At 33.6% G+C, this 19922-nt stretch overlaps 3 protein-coding genes across 4 annotated transcripts; 1 reads left to right on the plus strand and 2 right to left on the minus strand.

Moving 5' to 3' along the window:
- Positions 1–2208, plus strand: LOC123704832. 2 transcript variants are annotated; one of them, XM_045653326.1, is made up of 3 exons: positions 1–112; positions 1203–1291; positions 2015–2208. In XM_045653326.1, the coding sequence occupies exons 1-3, from the start codon at positions 37–39 to the stop codon at positions 2183–2185; spliced, it is 336 nt and encodes a 111-aa protein (XP_045509282.1). In that variant the 5' UTR covers positions 1–36; the 3' UTR covers positions 2186–2208. The 2 variants fall into 2 exon arrangements, with proteins under 2 accessions (XP_045509282.1, XP_045509283.1); XM_045653327.1 differs by having other exon boundaries at positions 2–289.
- A 7394-nt stretch (positions 2209–9602) lies between these two features.
- Positions 9603–13844, minus strand: LOC123704819 (tip elongation aberrant protein 1-like). The gene is made up of 4 exons (XM_045653312.1): positions 13803–13844; positions 12928–13221; positions 11733–11918; positions 9603–11040 (listed from the first exon to the last, which is right to left on the minus strand). The coding sequence occupies exons 2-4, from the start codon at positions 13214–13216 to the stop codon at positions 10229–10231; spliced, it is 1287 nt and encodes a 428-aa protein (XP_045509268.1). The 5' UTR covers positions 13217–13221; positions 13803–13844; the 3' UTR covers positions 9603–10228.
- Positions 13845–16629: 2785 nt separating this feature from the next.
- Positions 16630–19659, minus strand: LOC123704816. Its single transcript, XM_045653309.1, has 2 exons — positions 19545–19659; positions 16630–19193 (listed from the first exon to the last, which is right to left on the minus strand). Exon 2 carries the CDS (start codon positions 18215–18217, stop codon positions 16712–16714), a length of 1506 nt encoding a protein of 501 aa, XP_045509265.1. The 5' UTR covers positions 18218–19193; positions 19545–19659; the 3' UTR covers positions 16630–16711.
- Positions 19660–19922: the final 263 nt, after the last annotated feature.

A 19922-nucleotide genomic window follows, 5' to 3' on the forward strand; every position in this document is an offset into this window, starting at 1 on the left:
TGCGATTCAGGAGTACATACAAAGAAGAAGAGCGATATGAAGGAGTACGTAGTGTGTTTATTTTTATTCGGCGCAGTTATTTCTGAGAACTATAACTGTGATTTTTCGTTCGGTAAAGATTTTTCAAGTGTTTTTTGTTTCTGAATCAGCTGAATGATTCCATTATTTTTATATTTTACCGCCTGAGGCTTCATCTGTGTTATCTAAGAGTTAACAAATTATTAACTAATCCTTTCCTCGAGGACTGCGCTATTTATTGGTTAAAACAGAATGAAAATCGGTGCAGTAGGTAGGTACTTTTGGAGTTTTTCGCTGACTTTTTTCTTATTAGTGATACGTAACTAACTATATCTGCTATGTTTCAAAGGCTAAACAGCGAAATTAAGATGAAATTTGGGAATCAAAACCACGTCTTAGACTACTGGAATTCGGGTGGTACCCGGGTAAAAAGTAGTATATTATGTGCTTATCCAGACTATACCTAATCTATCTCATCTCCAAATTAAATAGCATTCTGATCAGTTAGTTTTGCGTGAAAGAGTAAAAACATAAACCCATTTTACATGCATGCATCTCATCGTCAGGACCTACAGCTCCAATATTAAACTTCCTTTCTTCACAGCAAAATAACTATGCCGAAAATGACGTGGGACATATCATAGGTCGCTTAAAATATTAAAGAACTGTTGCGTGCCTCCACCAAGTTATGAAATGAAATGAAAATCCTTTATTGCTATGGACAGAAAAACAAAAAGCAATAGACAATAAATAAAAAAAAGCAAAGGGCGGCCTTATAGCTAGGTAGCGATCTCTACCAGGCAACCTTTACAGTAAAGGAAAGAATTTATGTCTTTATGACTTCGGCAAGTTTATGAAATCGTCTGATCGGTCTCTGTATGCTGAGAGTGCACAAGACAAGCAAAAAATAAGAAGGTTCTGCCAGCCCATGGCATCTACATTACATACATTCTTACGCGTTTATTAATTAATATCTAGTTGTGCCGCGCGGTTTCACCCGTGAACAAAGCTACTAAGTATTTCTACAGCTCATGTAGTAGCACATAATCTAAATTCGTTACGCGGTAGTTGATAGTTCCCGTGAAAAGAACAAACAAACATACATGCCTCCATGCTCATAAGCTTTCACATAATATTGGTTATTATTAAGATAAAATTAGTCGGAAATATATCTATGATTTCAGGTGATCCAACATGGGATTATTCTAAACTTTTCTACAACAGAAAGCATGTTATACCAGCGGGCGCTACTCTTTATAATGTGACTTTACCCGTAAGTTGAAACCTTTTTTCATTAATGTATAAAGGAAATTGACCATTCCCAGATAATAATACTTTGATACATAACGTCGTCGACTTTAACACCGAAATGATTTTTCAAATTAGACCAGTAGTTCCTGTGATTAGCGCGTTCAAACTTAAACAAGCTTTATAATATTAGTATAGACTAGCTTCCGCCCGCGACTCCGTCCGCGCGGAAAAATTAAGATTATTTTTTTTTCTAAGTATTTTTCCGGGATAAAAAGTATCCTATTTTATGCCCAGGATAATAAGGTATAATTATACCAAGTTTCATCGAAATCTAACCGTTAGTTTTCACGTGATGCCTTCACATACAGACAGACAGACAGACAGACAAAAAAATTTTAATCAAATATTTGGGTTTGGTATCGATCCAGGAACACCCCCTGCTATTTATTTTTTCAATATTTTCAATGTACAGAATTGACCCTTCTACAGATTTATTATATGTATAGATAAATTAAATTAGTTGTGGTATAGATTGCGAAACTACTTCATAAGTGATAACTTAGGTATATCAAAATAATTAAGTATTTTAAGAATGTACCTTGTTAATCTTTCTTAATTCTTCTGCTAATTTCAAAAACAGCTAGACATCGATAGCAACGGAGGTTAATATTTTAACCCAATATAGTTTCTTGAATACCCATTTTTAATATCTGTATGAATATAATCTGCAAAATAATTTTTTCAGCACGAAAAGAACCAAATGATAAGTTTCGTATGCGTCAACCTCACGGCTGTTGACCTGTCGACTGTACAAGTTGCATATGCCAGCCTCTTTAGAAGAGTCACGATTTTCTTAACCGAACCTAGCTTGCACGATGTTTCTGCGATAATATTGGCTTTAGACCATGGATATTGACAATAAAGCCATTGATGAACGTACCTATAATATTTATTAAGTAGTTCTGCCTCGCAGGCATAACCATTCCGGAAAAAAATAGATCTGTTTGCTCCTGGTCAAAGAACTAGCCAGTATTGATTCCAAATATGTATTACTAGCTGTGCCGCGCGGTTTCACCCGCGCCTTTAGCCTTCCTCGATAAATGGGTTATCTAACACCGGTAGAATTTTTCAAATCGGACCAGTAGTTCCCGAGATTAGCGCGCACATACCAAAAAACAAACTCTTCAGTTTTATAATATTAGTATAGATTTACTTATAATACAATTGAATAAAGATTATATCCAACAATTTGAGTTTTTTATTATACTTTGGTATATTGGTTTTTCGCCCGCGGATTCGCTAGCGTGGTCAAAGATTTACAGTTGTTATACATGTCACAATTTTATTATAGCGCCATCTATCGGAATTTATTTAATTCGAAGCGAAAATTACCAAAATGGTCATTTTCGGATCTTCTCAGGGAATGAGATGTTTTACTGCGGTAAAAAGAAGTCTATATCACTCACTAGCCCTCTAATTATTGCAAGACTGAACATTTATACATTCCATTATAAAATCGTTGTATTGCGATGAGAAAGACAAACAAACAAAAAACATACTGTATAATTAATATTTAAAAGTAATGAATAATTTAAATAAATGTAAAGAAACAAACAAAAAAACGATTATACTCATTAGATTATTATATTGTCACCGATCCTCGATGAGTGTACAATGTTTGGATTAAATCCGTACGTTATAAGTGGGTCAAAATCGAGTCTAAAGGAGTCGGTTACATATTGACATGTCCGATACACACAAATTTTACCTACGTATTTTTATTTTATGTCATTTCCGGCGTAACGTCAGTCAAGATGGCCAGACGTAGAGGGCGTGGTAAGTTAAAGCCATGCACAGAAGCCATGATTATTGATGCAATCTTAGGTTTTTAACTGAGAGTGATCTGATCTTACTCTGCTTGTTGACGAATATGTGTAATAATTACATTAAGATTTACGCGAAAATAAAGATTAAACGTTTAAAATAACCTCGTAGATGTGAATAGGCACCTTCTAGGTAAAAGGTTATTATATTATTGATGATGAAGGTTGACATATAAAATCATTTTGTAAGGAATAAAATCTTTCTAGGTTGAATTTAAAATCCCTAAGAGTTATTTAGTCCGTTACAGAATATTTTAGTACCTATCCTTTTCAGGTAACCCAATGAGAGATGAGCAAATCGAAGAAGCTTTAGAGTTATTAAATCAGTCAGATATAGAAGAGTATGAACCATTTGGAGATGATGATGTTGGAGATGAGGATTTCAACATAAACCAAAACCAAGAAAGCGCTTCCAGTTCTGAAGAATCTGAAAATGATATTTTTTTATTAAAAACCAACTCTTATTTGCAAAATTATTTAAAATTTCTATAATAAAAACTAAAGCCTCTGACCCTTAAGAGAAGAACAGTAAACAAAAAAATTGAAAATAGAACCCGGATGCTCGATTTCATCTCAAGATGCAAAAAATCTTATGTGTGCATCAAAAACAAAACAAAAAACAGCAACTAAGTTGAATCACAGTTGAATGAACCAAAAACTAATGAAAATCGTGTAACTTTTTTATCAGATGTAACAATTTTACCAGAAAACCAAGCTTATCACTACATAGTATAAAACAAAGTCCGCTTTCTCTGTCCCTATGTCCCTTTGTATGCTTAAATCTTAAAAACTACGCAACGGATTTTGATGCGGTTTTTTTAATAGATAGAGTGATTCAAGAGGAAGGTTTAAGTATATAATTTATTAGGTTTCAGACAAAGGCGAAGCCGCGGGCGGTAAGCTAGTTTTGATATAAGACAATGTAGCTCACTCAATTTAATGATAATTTTCAAGCATGTGTAGTCAATCATCATCACAAAGGATAGACGAAAGCATGTTGAGATTCAAAGGCAGAAGTAGCATGAAGCAATACATGCTGAACAAACCCATCAAAAGGGGATACAAAATTTGGGCGCACTGTGACTCTGAGTCTGGAAACCTTTACTCATTTGATATTTATACAACAAAGTTATGGCCAGATATAGTCACCACTCCTAGCAACGATCCACAAATCAGTGTAGCTTCGGAAGTTATAGAACAAGTCGCTACTGAAACACAGATAAGTCCGGAAGATTTGGAAAGCTGGTGCCGTGGATGGATAGAGAAGAAAATGTTTTTCATGAAATGTATGACGAAGAGATTATATAAGAGGTTTCTAATTATTATACAACAATCAGGAAGATAACGATGACGTGATTGCAACTGCTCCACAAGTCACAGCACAAGACGCAGTTAACGCTTTTGAGCTAGGTTTACAATGGGCTGAGGAGAATGGTACATCCTACAACGAACTTTTACTTTTGAGAACATTGAGGGACAAAGCTTTGATCTCGCGTTATAACAACCTTAAACAAAAAAAAAATTGATTAATATTTCCAAGCTTCATAATTTAATAAATTAATTACATGATTATGATTCTTGATTATTTTGGTACATATATATGTGCATTTATGCTTGATTTTATAATAAAACGTAAGCTCTTTATTGTTATTTAATTTACTAAATTCGACAATTTACTAAATGTGCATAAATTAAGTATGATTTGTACTTCAAAGTACATATAACATATAGCATCTTATCATTGGATATGTAATTTGTAGGTACAATTACAAGGTACTCTTTTGAAAAAAATGCCGGACTAAAGGGGGTCTTAGGCAGTACTCTACAATTCGACAAATTCGATAGTCCGACACTGCCCTGTACAATGTTTGTCGAATTACCGGAGGACTGTACAGGTAAAGTCACTTTAGTTGATGAAAATTCTGGAGGTCTTGGACACAGAGTGGTAATGAATCTATGTAGAAATGTCCAACCATACACACTAATGGCATTTGATAATTTTTTTACCAGTTTGCCTCTTCTGGAGATGCTCTATCACAAAAATATATATGCTGTGGGAACAGTCAGAGTCAACAGAAAAGCTCTTCCAGCTGAAATAACTGCAAAGAGGAATAAGAGACCTTATGCACCTAAAGAAAGGAGAATTTATGTTTCAGTATGCTAATCCAATATCAGTGATCACTGATCATTCATTCATTCTGCATTTGATCCAAGAAAGGTACAAATCATAGAACGCAAACAAAAAGATGTATCAAAAAACCCATGTATTGTTCTTTGACCATTGCAGCATATACAAAAAGTATGGGTAGAGTACCCTCATAGGAGGCCCGTGTCCCAGCAGTGGGAACGTATATGGGCTGATGATGATGATGATGGGTAGAGTTGACCATTTTGACCACTTCAGAAGCTCCTATTCTATAGGCCGCAAGTAAAAAAAAAAACTGGTTCCGCCTGTTTTGGTTTGTTTGAAGCTTCTCTTATAAATGCCCACATTCTCTACAGGGACATGTCATGCGCAACAATAGTCAATGAGAGATGAGCAAATCGAAAAAGCTTTAGAAGTATTAAATCAGTCAGATATAGAAGAGTATGAACCGTTTGGAGATGATGATGTTACAGATGAGGATTTCAACATAAACCAAAACCAAGAAAGCTCTTCCAGTTCTAAAGAATCTGAAAATGATATTTTTTTATTAAAAACAAACTCTTATTTGCAAAATTATTTAAAATTTCTATAATCAAAACTAAAGTCTCTGTCTGACCTTTAAGAGAAGAGCAGTGAACAAAACATTTAAAAATAGAAGCCGGATGCTCGATTTCATCTCTATGCTAATCCAATATCGGTGAAATGGATGGACACTAAGGATGTATGTGTTGCCACTACTGCATTTGATCCAAGAAATGTACAAATCATAAAACGCAAACAGAAAGATGGATCAAAAAACCTATTTAATGCCTAATTTTATTCCTTATTGTCCTTTGAGCATTGCAGCATATACAAAAAGTTACATACTGTTTATATTTTGTGATGTTCTAAAAACTAGCCAAGTCAAATTATGAGGTTCAATAGGTCATTAGTTGTTTGCTTAAAAAAAAAATATCATATTTTAGAATAAACGTTGTTCTCTAAGGCTAGCCGCACACACGCAATATTATTGATCAATATTATTGTTGACTATATTGAACAATATAATGGTACCGCACATTATACAATATTATTGCCAATTTTTCGTAATTGAAAACGACTCATTCATCCGCAGCATCTCGATCAGCGTGCACTGTTTTCAAAATGGATAAAAAGAAAAAAGTTATTGCATTGATTGTTTTATTGACTTTATTCAGTAAAACGAGGCATTCAAAAAAAAAAGATGGATAAAAAAGTTGATGATGAAAAAACCTCAACTAAACCATTTAAATGTCATAAATGTTCTTTTTCATTGACAGCTATACTTCCTTGAGTATTTTCTAGTGTCCGTCTGCCCTGAAATCTTACTCTCAACTAAAATATTGACGCACACTCTGCACACGACAATATTGCCTTATTGACAATATGCCTCCCCCCGATATTGACGAAAATATTTCAGGATTTCCAGAAATCCACAATAATATTGATCAATACATCAATATGGATAGCAAACGATCAATATTATTGACAATACGTAAATTATTGACAATATTATTGCGTGTGTGCGGCTAGCCTTAGGGAAAATAAAACAATTGAGTTTTCAGTTCACCTAAGAACTTAATACATCTTTGTAAATAAATTTCTGGACTGTCTACAGAACTTGGCACACATTTAGATCTCATTCCTTTTTTATGGCAAAGTCAACGATTGAACTCGGCTCTAATTTTTACGTTTATGTTTTTGGTGGGATTATAATTTCTGGAAAGTGTCTTGGTCGGAACAAAAAACACGTTTTTTAGCTCTTACCATCCAGCAAAATCCTGCAAGAATAAAGAAAAAAAGTCAGGATGGTGAGCATGGTAAGCATTATAATCGAACTAAGGGTGTTTCGTATTTCTTTATAATATGATGAAAACGGTGAGAAAGTTGCGGTATGTAAAACATTTTTTCTCACAACTTTGAGTTACCAGAAAAGTTACTGTAAGGCTGTGAGGAACATTATTGACGCATAGATACTATTATAAAGCAAAATACGCAATGCCGACGGCCGAGATCATAACCCGAACCCATCCCGAATAGACAGTACAAAAGTAAAAGAACTATGTCTTTTCGTCCAGTTGTGTCGCATAGGAGAGTTCACGCACCAAACCGGAAATATTTGCCCTCGGATATCAATATTCGCATGATGTATGACAATTACTGTCAGAAAGCGCCTGAAATAAATGGATTTATAGGAATATCGTAAAAGAGCTTAAAATATCCTTCACAAAGCTTGGACACGAGGAATGTGAATTATGTGAAAAATTTTCTCTTCACACGCAACAATTCTAAGACACAGGAATAGCGAAGAATGTAAAGAATATGAAGATCATCACAGTACGTTTCAGCGAGAAAAAAATATGAAGAGGTCGTTGAAAGCCAAACGAAGCAAAAAGTACTGACACCACAATTATATTCGCAGTTGATTTAGAAAAGGTTATTATGCTACCTCGCATGGAAGAATTTAAAACGGTAATTTTTTGTCCAAGGCTTATTGTTTTCAATCATAGTTTTGTTCCTGTAGGCTGTAGGTGACAAAAAATTACATGGAGTTGGAAAAACATTGGGAGTCTTATGGCACGAAGCTATGTCAGGGAGGAAGATATTGTTAGCTGCTTTCATGCATTTTTCTTTCTATATCTCGTAATAACTTCATGGTTAGAATGTGGTATTTATGTCACATGTAGACCTCAGTTCAAATCTTCTTTTGGTACTAAACAGAGCTTCTACTAACACCTGCATATAATATAAAAAAATTAAAACGAAAATCAGTAAAAATTACAATACTTTCGCCTCTATCGACAATATCGAAAATTTCAAAAAGGGATAATTTGCGCCTGTAATCACTACATATATTAGCAATATAATAAATTATCTAGTGTATCTATTTTTTTTATACGAATTTATTTAGCTCAGTCGGCCGCGAAAATTCTAATATTTTAATTTTTTTTTAAATCGTGTTTTTGAAATAAAACTCTGGCTGTTCTACTCGTGGATTTAAAAAGAGAAGCTCCTTAGATATTTCCAATAAAACAAGAATGTCACTTTTTCGGGCCTAAAAACATATAGTTTTTTTTTTTTTGTAAGGTGTTTCTCAATGTTAGCCAGAAGGGCTTTTACATTTTAACGCGGACGCGGGGGTGAACTGAAGGTTCACCCTGGTAGCGACATGCACAAGGGCGTCCCCCCTCGTGTATAGCTTGTGTGTAGGGCTGTTTGTGTATGTGCGCGGCGAGACGGGGGAGAGTACCGACCGTACCGTTTAGAAATAGACAGTGTTTATTTGCCACCAAAAATTGTAAAAAAATAAAAACCAAAAATTGTAAAAAATATAAATCTTAATAATCTAACACACAGAACAGGAAAAAAAGATACCAATGGTGGCAAAAAGGACTCTCCATCAGCAAAGTAGCAACCTTTAAATAAAATGTATTGCTGCACTGATTTTCAGAGGAGACTGTGACTGTACTATACTGCAATGAATCAGAACTAAATGATACAAATATAATTATGACATTGTTTATGTAGCATTGGTAGAGACAATACATGTGCACCTTAATTTTATTTTGCGAACAGTGGGAGAGTGTTAGATCACTACATAGTATAAAACAAAGTCGCTTTCTCTGTCCCTATGTCCCTTTGTATGCTTAAATCTTTAAAACTACGCAACGTATTTTGATGCGGTTTTTTTTAATAGATAGAGTGATTCAAGAGGAAGGTTTTAGTATATAATTTATTAGGTTTTAGACAAAGCGGGCGAAGCCTCGGGCGGTGAGCTAGTATTATATAAATTCATGATAAAAATACCTTAAAATGATTTATGTCCCCCGCCTTGGGCACATACCTACCCTGTAGTACATGGTTGCAATCAAGCTATACTGTATTTATATTTATTTCCGAGTCACGATCGGTAGTATGGAGATTGGTAGTCCTCTTAGTTAATTGGTTCATATATTAGCTCAAAATAAAGAGAAAAAAAAAATGTGTGCGTGTACTAGTGTACACACGTAAGAAGTGAAACTTCTTTATGACCTTATTTTACAACAAATAATTTACTATATGCAACTTTACAGAAATACGTCGAATCACGCGTGGTAGGGATAAGAAAAAGATGGCGCGTCACGGAAAAATATCACGCGTAACGAAAAGAAGTTTCTCTCCAAAAATATTCATAATATTGCTAGGAATTAAAAATAAACAGTATAAAAGAAAATCTATTGAATAAAATAAACTAATGCTATTACCACAAAACAATTTAAACACAGTCTAACTTTAAACCAGGGATCTGTCACTTTAATAGTTGTCTATGTGAAATACGACAAAACCAGATTAAAGAGAACCCGCGCTTAAAGTTAAACCCTGTCTAAAGTTTTTTGTGGTAAGACAGTAAATTTTTACGGAAATTTCTTTCATAGCAAACATAAATTATTGATCATTCACTAAAAAATTTAATACAACTTCGTATTTAGTTTTGTAGCATTCAAATGCTTTAAAAATGAGAAAATTTAAAAAATATAAACTACAAATGCATAATAACAGGCTTTTCTAAAAAATATTTATAACAATTACAATATGATTCCAATTTAATGGCGGCTCGGAAGTTTGAAACGAACTGTACATTTTTTGAAACAAAATACAGAATTTTAGTTACATTGTTTGAGATACACCTCAAACACAATTATTGTTCAATACATAATGTATAGTATTTCATAGAAAAATACGTAAATTTAATACATAACAAAAAATACGTGTGGTACTCGGGGACTGCCGCGGTAAAGCTATTGCATGCTATGCCTTCAAGCCACACCTCCGCCCGTTGGAGTGGGGAGCGTGAGGTTTTTTCGTTACGCAATTTCTGGATTCGGTGCCCGCGCTCAAGGCCCGCGATAGAAGCTATGCAATAGCTTAAAAATCAAGAGTTTGCCTTAATTTTCTGCATACAATATATACAGTCTTCCGTATCAAAAATGGCGGAACATTTTAAACAATATTTGACAGTTTCCTTATCAGAGACAACTATACATTTTTTATCTGTTTCCTCCGTCTTTCTCTTTGCTTGCCGTCGAACATTTTTGCAATTTTTAAAATAAGAATTAATTTGGCCATTTTTTTCTGTATCTCTACTATCTGTGGTATCATTGTTAATAATTTTATATACTGTGACAAAATCTGACGTATCCGTTTCTAGATATTTTAGCGCGCTTAACGAAGCGTCTTTTATAACGTTATTTTTAATATCATTTAGTGAATTTAATATTTTATCTGATTCTTTTAAATCTTCCGTTATTTTAACTTTTTTAACATCTAATTGTTCTGTTTTTATTTTAGATTTTTCATTGTCATTAACTTGACTCCTAACATTTTTTTTAATTGGAATTTCCATATTCTCTAAACTAGTTAATATCAAATCTTCATCCATAGATGTATTTATTAAATCTGAACTATTTGATTTTTTATCACTTTCAACTATATTTGTTTGTTTATTGATTTTATCTTTCAAATTACCTAATAGAGATTCTAATTTGCCGCGCTTTTTAATAAATTTAGGATCTTTTATCTTTATATTCATAGATATAAGGGGTTTCTGATTTATTAATGTTTCACTAGATGAGTCTTTTATCTCTGGTTCTTCAAATTTTATTTCTTCATTCACTTTATTTTCTTTACTTGATTCTTCATGTAGTTTAGTATTAACTAATTCCGGAGTGAATCGAGATATGGGACCTGGAAAATAAAAAAAATAATCACTACATAGTATAAAACAAAGTCGCCTTCTCTGTCCCTATGTCCCTTTGTATGTTTAAATCTTTAAAACTACGCAACGGATTTTGATGCGGTTTTTTTAATAGAGAGTGATTCAAGAAGGTTTAAGTATATAATTGATTAGGTTTTAGACGAAGCGGGCGAAGCCGCGGGCGGTAAGCTAGTATATTAATAAAGTTAAATTGTAGCCATGGTCGCCTTTTTCTCATTTTTTTAAGACAAATTGTAAACAATGTCAATTCACATGTAAGTTTGTTTAAATAAATTATTGGTATTAATATTACTTATTACTATAATATTACTATATAATAATATGATAAATGCGAAAGTAACTCTGTCTGTCTGTTTGTTACTCAATCACGCCTTAACTACTGAACTAATTTGCATGAAATTTGGTATAGAGATATTTTGATACCCTAGAAAGGACATAGGCTACTTTTTACCTCGGGATATAGGATATATTATTACGGGAACGGGAATTATGCGGGTTTTACTTTGACTGCGCGGGCGAAGCCGCGGGTGGATAGCTAGTAAATAAATAAATAAATTATTGGTAGTAATTAACTCAGCCCGGAATCACAGACACAATAGAAAATCTATTGTGTCATGGACCGATCGGGCCGCTGGGGGCTCAATGGGTTATTTTCTCTTACCTTCAACATATCCATCAGGTGGATCTTCCCACCATACAGGGCTTGGGCAAGTCAAAATTTCCATCAGATCGTCATCGTCAAAGTTTCCAGTGTCCTCTATTAATTTTATCATATCCGTTATCGTTTGTTCCTTTTGTAAATGTTCTGGTGAAGGTATGTCGTTGTAATATTGATTGATATATGTTTCTGTAAATATAAATATATTTATTTGATTACTCTTTACTCTAAAAGTTAATCTATGCTTTATAATATTAAAAAGCTGAAGAGTTTGTTTGAACGCGCTAATCTAAGGTACTACTGGTCTGATTTGAAATATTCTTTCGTTTTAGATAGCCCATTCATAAAGGAAATCCACAAGGAAATCTATAGGAGCGGAACACTGCGGGCAAAACCGCAGGGCATGGCTAGTAAATTATATATAATAAAACCTTCCAAGAGAACCATGCTATCCATAAGTGAAAACAGAACGAAAATAGATGCAGTAGTTTTTGAGTTTATTACCAGCAGACAGACACAACAGATGACTTTTTTTTATAATATTATGAACTGATTGCACTTATATCAAAAAGTAAAAAATGACAAACAACATAAATAGCTTAAACTTAACTTATAGCATATTTAAAATACTTAATTAAATGAAAAACTCATTTCATTTAATTTAGTAATTTATTTTTTTCAACAACTTTTGCTGTATTTAAAGTGAAAAGTTTCACGAAATACTTTTAAAGTGGGTCAAAACCGAGTCTAAAGGAGTCGTTTACAAACATACAGGTGAAGTCCCGTGTCCCCTAGTGGGGTAAGGGGAAGATGCATTATACATACATCTGTTTCACTGATCGATTATCTTTAGGGACAAGTAGGGACAGCTTTCTGTGTCCTGCCAGACCGAAACATTTTTTTTCTTCGTCTCCACCGGGAATCGAACCCTGGACCCCTCGGTTTAACGCTCACGCGTCAACCACTGTACCAAGGAGGTGGTCAAAGCTAATATTTAATTTAATAAGAAGCTAATATAAGAGCTAGCGCGCAAGAGCAACTTTTGTCTCCACAACTATTTTGTCTCTCCCATCAACTCTTTAGGAAATTGCATCGCTACATGCGCGCACTTTCTTACTAGCCCATAGAATTGATGGGAGAGACTAAATAGTTGCGGAGACAAAAGTTGCTCTTACGCTCTAGAGTTATTAAAACAAACCTTTTCTAGGTACACATGGCTTCCGTTTATTCCATTTACCAGCTACAACTTTATAATCATGTTTCGGTAATAAAACAACTTTTTTGACATCCATTCTTCTCTTCAATTTGTTCGGAAAATACTCTATATTCTCGATAACTTTTTTCTTTGATGGAGACTTAGTTTTATTCGACTTTTTCTGTAAAGGTTTATCTTTTTTCGTTTTCAATTGCGCTGATTTGAATCTAGTTACCACAGCCTCTATGGGCATAGCTCTTGGCGATAAACGAGTCTTGCTTTTAAACGACATTGTATCTGTAAAAACAATATAACGAGGGTGAAAAATAAATAAATATTTAGGGACACACTAAGCTTTCACTTGTGTTATGGAAACCAGATGGCTGATAAACATACATAAATAATTGGAAATAAATACTTATAATTATAGATTATAATTAACACCTCAACACAGAGCAAACATCTATGTTCATCACACAAACATTTGCCCCGGGTGGGAGTCCACAACCTAGCTTGGAAGACAGGGCCACTACCAACCAAGCCAACCAGCCAGAGAAAAATCTTCTCTTCTCTTTCTTTCTATTTGCATATTGTGTATATAAATTTTTAGTATTTTTAGTACATCTAATGTTTAAGGCTAAGTGGTAGGATAATACTGAACTGAACTTGATAATACATTGAATATGACAAACATGAAAAATTGTTTTAGAGTCATGAAAACTGTTGTTTAATTATGAATGGTTTGCCAGAATTGAGGTAACTCTTAACAAATATTATGAACATTACTGAGTTTAAATTATTGAAGCTATAATAAATTTATATTTATCTGATTAAAAACTATACTATATTAAACTTCACTTCGAAAATGCTAAAAATACCTTGCGACTGTTTAGTGTAAAAATTGTACTTCAAAAATTGATCTTACGTCTTTCTTTAAAGTCGGTAAAAATACATGGCGAATAAAACCTATTCCGATAGAAATACTACCTACGCAACTGTATCAGTTTAAGACAATTCATATTTATAAAAAGCAAGATTCCATTTCCTAGTATAAAGTAACTAACATGAATTTACGGGTTTAGATTAATTATCTAGGTCTGTAGATACCTACATATAAAACTAAGATTTAAACACAAGGTGAACGTTTCAGGGTTTCGTTAAACTAAACTTAAAATACAAAAAGCCTTACGGTACTTAATTATTTAAGTCCTAAGAATTAAGACCTAATATTACTTAGCTCTTACCTTTACAAATTATTACAAAACCACTTCCGTATCACTGAATGTCTGTCCTAAGTGTCTGTCATAATCTACATCTAGGTACTTATATTAGCTTCCTCATTCTTATTTCTTAGCGAAATGTTACCTACTGTACATGTGAATTAACGGTACAATGAATATGACTGAATTCTGAAAAACACTATTAATCTACTTTAAAATGAACACAACGATTACTTCAATTTACAAAAACTAGGTACCTAGTACCTAATTTAACAGGAACAACGGAACAAATAGCTTTTTTAATTTTTACCTGTGCAACACTTTAGTTTTTAAATTTAGGACCTTGTCAAACTACAGTAGTTCAAACTCTTGTACCTACTTCTGATGCCGGCACTACACATAGGCGAACGCGTTGGCAAGCGCGTTGGCACATGCACTGGTCCAATGTGTAGAATGGGCGTTCGCTCGTTGGTGGTAGGTATTTGAACGTTGGCCAGCGCGCTTGCGAGCTTGCCGCGCGGTGTCGGCAACATCAAAGGACACTTGTCGGAAGCTTGGCGCACCATCCACAGTCCACACATTGGCCGCGCGATTAGTTTGACTGTAGCAGCGATCGGAGTGCACGTTTTTTTCTTGCGGCGAATTAACACCTAACTTGACAAAATGGCGAACAATATGAGTAACGAGGAAACATTTAAATTTATTGAGCTCTATCAAAGTGAAAGCTGCCTGTGGAACCCAAAAAATAAGTACCATCATGGACGAATATTTACCATAAAAATAAAAATGTTGTATGTATTAAAAGTGCCAATTAATTAAGGTTCTTGGACATGCCGTTTTCCTCACAATGTTTTACTTCACAAAGAGCATCCTACTTTATTATTATTTTAATATTATAAATGTGAAAGTTTATTTCTTTGTTTGTTACATCCATTTTGAATCCGTCCGCACATTGGCTCGAACCAAACCATACTGAACGACCTCCCAATGTGTGGATTACTCACAAGCGCGTTTGCAAACGCACCGCCAGCGCGTTGGCGAATGCGCTGGCGTATGTGTAGAGGCTTTAGAGCATTAAACCAACGCGAACGTAGAGGCGACATGATACACAGATCTATACATTCAAATTTTTTAGTATTGGGATAGTCGGGTAGTGCATAGCTTCTTTATCTTGAAATTGCTTGAAACCACTTGAAACCTAGTACAAAGTAGTATATTATCTGTGCTTGAAGTCTTGAAACTTTCACGTATGTACGTATTTTTATTGTGTAAGTTTTATTGTTTTCATATATAATGTTATAATTGAAACAACAAACAATAAAATGAAATTTCTTCTATTTTAATAAATACCTTAGCTCAGATGTAAATCAGCCCACAGCCACAGCAAGAACAAGAAACCACACAGAAACAAGACAGAAACAGATAATACACGGCTATGGACAATGTAATAATTTATTTAATGGCAAATCTCAAATTTATTGAAATATATGATCACGTGTCAATGTTTGACATTTGAAAATTTTTATTCTAATTTTTATTTTGTATTACTGCTGCTGCGTGCATTTACAAATATTTTTTATGTCTTTTATAAAGCCAAATAGCTGTTTAAACAATTTGAAATGTGAAACTTTAATAATTAATAACACGTTTGCCCATTTTAATATAACGGGTAATTTCTTCGTCACCATGAAGTTCTTGAAAGAAAAAAAACTTAAGTCGAAAGCATGAAGAGGTTATATTATGTCAGGCAGGTCTGGTCCGAGTGTGAGTCCGAGGGTCTGGTAGAAGTGCTGGTTCTCTTTCGAAATTGGAAGGCAGTTATCAGATTGCAAAAGCAGAAAGATTTGCAGTTGAAATTCTATTGTTCGTGAATATTTTTTATTATTGCAGTTACAATTTATTGTTTATCAAGTTATGGTGCAAGTTCCATGGAATGTCATCAATTTATTGAACATAAATATAGTCTGAGTAAGGATCTACGAAAACTAAGAAAGCAAGAATATTTTAGAAGGTATGAATCATCTTTTTAACAATCCACTCAATTTGGAGATATTAATGGGTGGACAGATTCAGTTCGGAACAATTTGTGTGCAATAACATACAATAAAAAAAAAAAAAAAAAAATACTCAAATCTTGTATACTGCCCTGCTAAGCGCAAAAGCGGTAACTCAAAGAAAGCAAGTTTTGAGATAATTGAAGTTATGTAAAAATAGTTATATATATACTTTATGTATAGTTTTTTTTATTTGTTAAATATTATTTATATATTATATAGGGTGTATTTGTTATCACATTAGTTAAATTATCAAAAATGTATAATAATGTACTTTATTCATGAGATACGGTTACACCGCTTAGTAAACTATAGAATTAAAATTGAGATACCGCTTTTTCGTTAGCTCTTCTCAAACATGTGTGTATACAAAAAGGAATGTATTTTCTATCGAATAAAATATGTATTATTTGAAAAAAAAACAATTAAAGTATATATATAACGTTTTTTTATTATTAAAATTTGAAATTACATAAAAAAATATTTAAAAACAAACGGTTTTTGGAAGGAATTTTAGTAGTCAAAAGTAGGGAGTTCTCTCCAAAAGGACATTCTATTTTGTGGTATTATATTTTGAAAAGATTTCAAAATATTTTCTTTTTTGTTTCTTGAAATTCCTTCCGGAGCAGTTTTCTTTTTTGGTGGAGGCAAGACATGACTTTTTAAAATTTTTTTTCCTATAATGCTAGCAGTAATTGCATTTTGATCGAATCCTGTTTTGTAGGTGATATCAAAACTGCCTCTTTTAACTTCAACATCAACCATTTCACTGACATATGGACGCGGTTTAATTCGAGACAGTGCATATTGTGTGGTATAATCATCCCAGTCATAAAAGTCTTGCATGTTCATCTCTTTAATTTTTACATTTTTTCCTGCAGTGCTAACTGCCTGAGAAAAATCTGCGAAATCATAAATTTTGTTTTTCATGCGTTTTATGGACAGCTCTACCCTATGATGGAAACTATCAGCTGACATAAAGGTGTGGCCGGATTCAAAATATTTGATGACAATCTTGTCGGCGTTGATATATTTAGAATTTATAATATAAATTAAGAAAAAAAAAAACGTCCAGTTTTTGTTCTGGGAGGAACAATTATCAACCCATAGTATGATATTTTTTTTATCCCGATGAAAAATAAAAAATTGATAGTATGCACTTATAATTTCGGCTTTGGAACGTCCAAACAACCCTTCATACCATAGTACAGGAAAAACACTCAAATATTTTCGGCCTTGACCAGTTGGCACGAAACTTTCGTTGTAAACCACTATCCTATGAGTAAAAATAGCAGTTTTGCAGTTTGCAGTTTTGTCTATCCTGGGCAGCATGATAACTTTTTGTAAATCAGCAGAATATACAACAGTATCAGTTTCATTTAGCTCACTGTCTAATTTATACTGCTCTCTGGACATGTATGCCCGTTTGTTATGACTTTTCCACTTCGTGCAACCTAGACAGTCTTCTTTAAGGTTTTCTTTGGTATGTGTATCATCGTGTAAACGGAACTCTTCACAGTCCTCACACTCTTCGTGGCCAAGCTTTACAAAAGAAATATTGAATTCTGCGACTACTTCTCGATACTTATCGTAAGATACTTTGCAAGACGGATTTTTTTCTAAAAAGTCTTTATGCATCGCACTGATTGTCAAATCACTGGGTAAGTATAAGCGATTGGGAGCGTGTTCACGCCTGTAATGAGATATACTCGGCTCAAAGCTCATTATATGTTCCTTAATAGGAGTAGATTCAATTTTATTGTGAGGAGTAGCTCCCAGTCTTTTGTCTACTGGTGGTGCAACCGTGTCGTTAGAATTGGCCAAAGCCGTATGTAAAGGTTTGTCATTAGATAATTTGTAGCCCAAAGTTGTCAAAAAGAAGGTTTTACATACTCCATACTTTGTACAGAGCACGTCCTTAAGTGAATAACTGTAGCTTACTTTTTTTCTGTACTCCTCTGATTCAAATCTTGTTACTGTTCTTTGTTTCACAGATTTAGCTGAGGTGTGATGCAGCATATAAGCCTTCCTCTCTTTGTCATTCAAACTCCAGAAGCTCTCATTTATAATTTTTCGCTGCTCTTCCGATATATTTTGGATACACTGCTTTTTGCATGAAGCAGGACAGGGTGGTTTAACGTTATGTTTCTCTCTAATCTCACTTTTTTTCACTTCATTTCTGACTTTGAGAGGTTGGTCGTGTTTTTTCTTTTCCTAATTGTACCGGCCTTAGTATAAGTTGTAAGATGTATATTTCCATCCATAATATATTTCCATAATATGTGTATTTCCATCAGCTATCTCGTTTTGTGTCAGATTCTCGGTGTCCCTAAGATTATCATTTGGTGTCACTTCGTGTCCTTGAGATGAATTCTCAACAGATTTTTCGTATTGAACACTTATCACATTTGAATTATTCCTAAGAGATTCAGAAGTGCAAATAGTATTATCGGAAGCAGTTATCAATATTTTTTCTGTATCATCTTGAAAAATACAGGATCTTTGTTGATCTTCAATAGTATCTGTGATCAAAGGTTCTGGATTACCGCAATTAAAAACATTGTGTATGTTGTGTGTATTAAAACAAAAGCCTGGCGATGATATGTCACTTAAATCATTATGTTCAATAATTGGCACAGTTGTCAATGTGATCAATGAGTTAGGGGATTTGTTGTTATTCCCGATTTCTGTGTTTTGATCATCCTGATGCATAGCGAAATAATCAACGTTTGATGTACACGGACCCGATAAAAAATGTGAATCTTCAAAGTCGAAACCATTTGAGGAAGGAAGAATCGGAGCTAGTAATTGATCAGCACTGTTGAATCTTGAAAATGCGGGATCATCATCTGAATCACTAGTAGGAAAAAAGTCGGGATCGATCGTTTTAATATTACGTTGTAATTGTTTGGATTCCTTAAACTTTTCCCTCAACGCCTTATTTTTTTGTGCTAAAAGCATCATCATTTTCGTATTTCTTTGCGACATGGTTTATCTGTAACAATATTTAATAAGTATAACTGAATTATTTTATTCATCAAAAACGTTTAGTTATCTTTAACAAACATAATACAAATTATATATTTGGGAAATAAATTAAAATATTGCACTTACGTAATGTAAAGTGCAAATCAACTTATTATCATCGGAACAACAATAACCGTATGGCTGGGAAAATATGATTAAAAATAATGTACTTTATGTTCTGGTAGATCAAGGTCAATTTTGCTAAGTACGAATGCGTACGAGGGCGCGCACGCCAACCGCAAGAAAGTTTAACACAAAATTTCTAATTTTGCAATGATTATGGTTACAAAATGCTAAAATAATATTTAATAGGACTTACCTGAATGTCAATGTATGAAGTTACCCCATTAAGCACCTTAATTTACAGTTTTTTTCTTAATTTTGCACAAATATCATGACCTCTTCACAACAAAAACAAACAAGTTATGACACGAATTTGCGAACGAATTTGCCAAGGGCAGGGATAAATCACTGTAAAATGTATTAGAAATTCGATCTTATCCAGTAAAACCATAAGGGCTAATTTAATTTTGCTATTGCAACCGTATCTCACTAATTCAAAACAATTTGCGTATTATGCAAGCATTAAAATACTAAGCATTATAGCGGTAACTCATTACTGATTTTACTCATCCTACTTACCGCTTATCGGCTAAGCAAAAGTTGTGTATTTATTTAAGAATTTTAGCGATATTTA

The sequence above is a fragment of the Colias croceus genome, chromosome 30 (assembly GCF_905220415.1).
Source record: "Colias croceus chromosome 30, ilColCroc2.1".
Classification (NCBI taxonomy): domain Eukaryota; kingdom Metazoa; phylum Arthropoda; class Insecta; order Lepidoptera; family Pieridae; genus Colias; species Colias croceus.